This window comes from Dipodomys ordii, unplaced genomic scaffold (assembly GCF_000151885.1).
Source record: "Dipodomys ordii isolate 6190 unplaced genomic scaffold, Dord_2.0 Scaffold3, whole genome shotgun sequence".
Lineage (NCBI taxonomy): Eukaryota > Metazoa > Chordata > Mammalia > Rodentia > Heteromyidae > Dipodomys > Dipodomys ordii.
Window position 1 is genome coordinate 2048405 of NW_012267219.1, and position 6530 is coordinate 2054934.

Here is a 6530-nt window from a genome sequence, read left to right on the forward strand (position 1 = left end):
GCCTTGCATGCATGAGGCCCTGGGTTTGATTCCTCAGCACCACATGAGCAGAAAAAGCTGGAAGTGGTACTATGACTCAAGCAGTAGAGCACTAGCCTTGAGCTGAAGACCTCAGGGACAGCACCCAAGCCCAGAGTTCAAGCCCCTTGATCGACAAAAACAAAAAAACACCTCTTGGAAATTGCCAGGAGAGCTAGTGGCTCAAGCCACCATAATCCTTGTTCCTCAGAGGATGAGATGTGAGAATCAAGGTTCAGAACCAGCCTTTGCAAAGAAATCCTCGAGACTTATCTACAAATAAGCACTGAAAGCCAGAATTGGAGGCATGGATCAAGTGGCAGAACACCAGTTGTGAGCAAAAAAGCCAAGCAAGAAAAACTGAGCAAGAGCTTGAGGCTCTGGTTTTAAGCCCTACTACCAGCAAAAAAAAAAAAACCACACACACAGACACACACTAAAACTTCTTGGAAATTAAAATATAGTAGAGGGCTGGGAAGGTGGCTCAGTGGTAGAGTGCTTGCCTTGCATTCATGAGGCCCTGGGTTCGATTCCTCAGCGCCACATAAGCAGAAATAGCCAGAAGTGGCGCTATGGCTCAAGTGGTAGAGGGCTAGCCTTGAGCTGAAGAGCTGAGGGACAGGGCCCAGGTCCACAGTTCAAGCCCCACAACCGGCAAAAACAAACAAACAAAAAAACAATAAAGTATAGTAGAAATGAAAATTTTAGGAAATGTACCAGAAAGTAGAGCAAAAAGAAAGATAGGAAGTATAATTAGAAGATCAGTCCAAAAGGTCTAACATTTGACTTTAGGATTTATGCTTTTCTTCTTTTTAGAGGGACTACACAGGGTCTCACTATGTAGCCCAGACAAAATTAGTATGTAGCTCAGGCTGGCTTTGAACTCATGACCTTCTTGCCTCAGCCTCCTCAGTATTGGGATTAAGGTGTTCACCACCATGTAAAGATGACTTTAGGACTTTTAAAGAGACCAGAGAAAATAGATAACAAAAATTATGTTAAACAGGGGCTGGGAATGTGGCTTAGTGGTAGAGTGCTTGCCTAGCATCCGTGAAGCCCTAGGTTTAATTCTTCAGCACCACATAAACAGAAAAAGCTGGAAGTAGTGCTGTGACTGAAGTGGTAGAGTGCTAGATTTGAGCAAAAGAAGCTCAGGGACAGTGTCCAGGCCCTGAGTTCAAGACCCAGGACTAGCAATGAAAATATATAATGTCCTTAATGTCCTCTGCTCACCCCAAAAAGTTTCCTTAGCATTGAAGAAAACAAGTTCGTTATTGTAAGGGCCCATCAAAAATCTAGCATAAGGCTGGGAAGGTGACTCAGTGGTATAGTGCTTTCCTGGAATGCATGAGGCCCTAGGTTTGATTTCTCAGCACCACATAACCAGAAAAAGCTGCAAGTGTTGCTGTGGCTCAAGTGGTAGAACTCTAGTCTTGAGCTGAAAAGCTGAGGGACAGAGCCCAGGCCGAGTTGAGGCCCCATGACTAAAAAAAAGAAAAAAAAAATCTAACATAATAACTTAGTCACTGGCAACTCATGCCTTTAATCCTAGCTCCTCAGGATGCTGAGACCTGAGGATTGTGGTTTGAAGTCAGATAGGACAGAAAAATCTGTGAGACACCATCTCCAATTATACCAAAAAAATTGAACTGGAAGAAAAGGTATGGTTCAAGTGGCAGAGTGAAAAAGTTAAGGAACAGTGCCTAGGCCCTGAGTTCAAGTTCTAAGTTCATTACATATATATGTAGTATCAAAGGGATTTCCTAATAAAACCAGTATAAAAGTGCAAAAGACAGAAACCAAGAATAACTGTAAATGCTGGGAGAGAATACAGTTCTATATTTCTCAAGCTATGTTGACTTTCTTTTTTTTTTTTTGTAGGTATGGGGCTTGAACTCTGGGCCTGGGTGCTGTCCTTCAGCTCTTCAGTTCAAGGCTAGCATTCTACCACTTGAGCCACAGTGCTACTTCCAGTTTCTGAGTGGTTTATTGGAGATAAGAGTCTCACAGACTTTCCTACCCAGGCTGGCTTTGAATGTGATCCTTAGATCTCAGCCTCCTGAGTAGCTAGGATTACAGGCGTGAGCTACCAGCGCCTGGCTATGTTGACTTTCTTATTTGTCCTTTTATCCAGATATTCAATTTTTTTGTCCTGTTGAGAATACAGCCAACTACTAACTCACTTCCCAATGACTTCTAATCAGGAACGTATAGTGTTACAAACAAAAATAAAAAAGACAGTGATTCCCTTGAAAAAAGTTAAGTGTGGATCTTCAATTAAAACTGAAGCTTTAAAACCCATCTTGGCTAATAAAACAACAAAATCCATTTAAAAAATTCTTACTCTGTGGGAATATACAGCGCCTATATCAATCTTGTATGGATTCATTTTCTGCATCTCCTTCTCCAGTTCATTCTGATTGTTGAAGGACTGGTAGCGGACGTAAATATCATCTTTCAGTGTGAAGGAAAACTCACGGTGTTGAAAGTAATTCTTTACCACTGGAAAATAAATGGACATTTTAGTTTATTTGATAGTTCCTTCGGTTTAGGAAGACTTAAAAAAAAAACAAAAAAACGGTCGTGGGACTTGAACTCTGGGCCTGGGCGCTGTCCCTCAGCTCTACAGCTCAATACTAACTAGCATTCTACCACGTGAGTCACAGTGCTACTTCCAGTTTCTGAGTGGTTTATTGGAGATAAGAGTCTCAAAGACTTTCCTGCCTGGACTGGATTTGAACCGTGATCCTTAGATCTCAGCCTCCTGAATAGCTGGCATTACAGGCTTGAATCACCAGCCCTTGGCTAGGAAGACATTTTTAACGATCCTTTGCATCCAACACCGTTCTACTGGAGAAAATAGATAGGTCTCAGTCCCTGATTTGAAAGGCGCTTACCATTCCACCCTGGCTAGGGAAAAAAGAGAAAAGGAGGACAAAGGGATGCAGTACTTTAAATATGCAATGTCACCAGCCTCTCCTCGGTGGGTACTAAGAGACGCTGCTATAAGAAATAAGAAATGTCTCCTCTCGGGAGGGTTTTTTGGGACCCCGGGGCAGATCCCGCCTCTGAAGGTGGCCAAGTAGTCCCCTTGTGGCTGGCCACAGGCGGGTCGTAAAGTCACTCTCTGCCCTTCTGCACCTCAGAGGTTATGGGACGCGATGAAGACCGAGCAGGAGAAGCATCAGGCATAAAAGACTGGCGCCGAGGAGACGCTTCACCTAGTCATCTGAGGACCGTAGGCCCGGAGCCCTCCACACTCCCGCCCCCACTCCCCATCCCAGGTGCAGCCTCCATTACCTCCGCCATAGTTGAGCCAGCGATAGTACTGGGCGTAGGGAAAGAGCCTTCGGTAATAAAGCTTGAGTAGCTCCGGCAGCTCTGCAGGATCAAACGACTCCATGGACAACAGAACTTGACCCAAACTGGAGTAACCCAAGAATTGGCGGGAACCCCGCCACGCTAGACCGCCACTGCGCAGGCGCACTGAGGCTAGGGCGCTCCGGCTGCAAGGGCCGCAGGGAATTGTAGTTCTTTTCGCCTACAGCAGGTGCCGGTCTCCACTCACCTTCCTTCTCGGGTGCTGGAAACCTATACATTCCAGGAAGAACGTCTTCTCTGGGATGGACAGATCTGTAGTATACTGACGTACACTAACTACTAAAATAAAATAGATGTTATATGCAAGTCTTAGGAATGTTTTAAAGAGCTTTAGGAAGATCGTGATTCATAGAATTACTAGATCAAATATTGGGAATAAATGAAGAATTGAGAAAAGGAAAGCTAGCCGGGCTCTAGTGGCTCACGCCTGTAATCCTAGCTACTCAGGAGGCTGAGATCTGAGGATCGCGGTTCAAAGCCAGCCCCCGCAGGAAAGTCCATGAGACTCTTATCTCCAATAAAACCACCAGAAAACCGGAAGTGGCTGTGTGGCTCAAGTGGTAGAGTGCTAGTCTTGAGCTGAAGAACAGAGGGACAGCACCCAGGCCCAGCAGTTCAAGATCCATGACCGACAAAAGAAAAAGAAAAGAAAAGCTATTTATTCAAAATTTGATATTGCTAAAGAGTCAGGCACTGCCACTTGAATTTGTTAGAAACTCAAAGGAAGGCAGAGAGTGGATAAAAAGTTGTGCTCTGCTAGAAGGCTGTTGGCCTTGAGGGCTCTCTAGGCTAGGGGTGTGTGTGTGTGTGTGTGTGTGTGTGTGTGTATTATTTTTCTTTGATTGGACCAAAATTGGAAGTAAGGACAGGATTAGGAAAACTGTTAATTAGTTCAGGGCCCATTATTATGGTCAATATTGTTTTCTCTCTACATCATCCCTAGAGAGCAGTCTGACTTTTTTTTTTTTTTTTGGTCAGTCATGGGGCTTGAACTCTGGGTCTGGGCTCTGTTCCTCAGCTCTTCAGCTCAAGGTCAGCTTTCTATCACTTGAGCCACCGTGTTACTTCTGGTTTTCTAGTGGTTAATTGGAGATGAGTCTCACTGGACTTTCTGCCTGGGCTGGCTTTGAACCATGATCCTCAGATCTCAACCTCCTGAGTAGCTAGGATTACAGGCATGAGCCACCATCGCCCTCCTAGTAGTCTGACTTTCTACAGGTTTGGCTTATGGCAGACTAGCTTCTTGGGCTGTTTATTATAGGCAAGGAAGTTGATCTTCTTGAGTGGTCATTGCAGTGCATGTGTGTGTGTGTGTGTGTGTGTGTTATACATGTATTTAACTTTTTTTTTTTTGTCGGTCGTGGGGCTTGAACTCTGGGCCTGGGCTCTGTCCCTCAGCTCTTCAGCTCAAGGCGAGCGCTCTATCACTTGAGCTACAGCGCCACTTCTGGTTTTCTGGTGGTTTATTGGAGATAGGAGTCTCACGGTCTTTCCTGCCTGGGCTGGCTTTGAACCGAGATCCTTAGATCTCAGCCTCCTGAGTAGCTAGGATTACAGGCATGAGCCGCCAGCGCCCGGCTGTATTTAACTTTTTTGAGCTAGGGTTTCACTATGTAGTCCATGCTGGCATTGAACTCAATAGCCTCCTGCCTTAACCTCCCAACTTCTGGGTTTATGGGTTATGTATCACCATGTCTTTTTTTTTTTGAACCTAGGGCCTGCGCACTATTCCTGAACTCTTTCGCTCAGCTCTACCATGTTGAGCCACAGTTCCATTTCCTGTTTCCTGGTGGCTAATTGGAGATGAGTCTCACTGGACTTTCTTGCCCAGGCTGGCTTTGAACCATAACCCTCAGATCTCAGCCTTCTGAGTAGATAGGATTACAGGTATGAGCCACTGATGCCTGGCATTGTAATAACCAGCAGGGCCCAGATAATCAGCAAGGCTCTGTGGTCAGGCCTGCTGGAGGGGACGGGGCATCAAGAGGTGAGCCTCACCCCCAGCCTGGGCAGGAAAGTCCATGAGACCGGCCACGGGGTGGGGGTGGGGTGAAGGGGCGGGAATGGGGTATCTAGAGTCTGAGGAGTGCTGGAGGGGCGTGTCGTGCCTCAGAAAGAGGCGGGACATGCTAATGAGGGGGTGGGGTGTTGAGGCCCATATGGCGAGCTATCAAGAACTGATTGGATAGTGGGCAGCTTGAGGGAGGGGCATGAATAGCAGTTGGAAACAGTTCTGTGGGAGTGGGGGGAGGGGTGCGGCCTATATATAAGGTCATTTGGCGCCTCCTCGAGGGGCCATTTGGGACCTTCCTCTAGAGAGGCCTGTGGAGAGACCCTTCCCCAATCCCCCCACCGCCAGCAGAGCAGGGCAGGCCTGTGGAGAGTGGAGAGGCCTTCAGAGAAGGAGGAAGGGAAGAAAGGGAAAAGCCTTACCCTTTGGGGCTTTGGAGCTTTGGAGGTCTGAGATTTGGAGGTTTGCAGACGGATTAATTTGTGGTTTGCAGACCAGCTAATAAATAGGTCAGGGCTACCCATTGGAGGCTTGGAGGTTTGGTGGTCGAGGCTGCTCTTGGTTCTGGGTATCTAGCTCAGGACAAAGTAGTCGCAGGCACCCTTTCTGGTGTAAATAGTGTAAATAAATTTGTCTTTAACCGTGCCTCAATGGATCGTCTCGCTCTTTAGAGGTCATAATTGCATCTCTGCTTTTTGTTTTTGTTTTTACTTAAATAAATGGGGATTGAACCCAAGGAGCATAAAGGATTTTATTCTTTACTTTTGGCTGCATAGCATTTCTTTGTGTATATACACAATATTTATCCATGTATCATTTATGTTGCTTCCGTTTCTTTGCTATTTATATAGTGCTGCAATAAACATATAAGAGCAGATATCTCCAATACACTGATTCCCTTCTTTTTATATACACTCAGTAGGTAGAACTCTAAACATATAGTGTTTTTTTGTTTCCTTTGGCCAGTTCTGGGACTTGACCTTCAAGGCCTGGAAACTGTCCCTGAGCAGCTTTTTTTTTTTTCTTCTTTAATTTTTTTATTGTAAAGATACTATACAGAGGGTTACAGTTACATGAGTGAGGTAATGAGTACACTTCCTCTTGAACATTGTTACCCCCT

The 6530-nt window shown here is 45.6% G+C and overlaps 1 protein-coding gene across 2 annotated transcripts in view; it reads right to left on the reverse strand.

Annotated features, from left to right (window-relative positions):
* The window catches only part of Prim1 (primase, DNA, polypeptide 1 (49kDa)), a 23248-nt gene extending 19775 nt beyond the window's left edge, over window positions 1-3473 (reverse strand). For both annotated transcript variants that reach the window (XM_013019738.1, XM_013019730.1), the window contains exons 1-2: window positions 3319-3473; window positions 2363-2520 (exon numbers count right to left, since the gene is read on the reverse strand). In XM_013019738.1, the coding sequence (XP_012875192.1) occupies window positions 2363-2520; window positions 3319-3421 (261 nt within the window). In that variant the 5' untranslated portion in view covers window positions 3422-3473. The remainder of the gene's footprint in view (window positions 1-2362; window positions 2521-3318) is intronic.
* Window positions 3474-6530: the final 3057 nt, after the last annotated feature.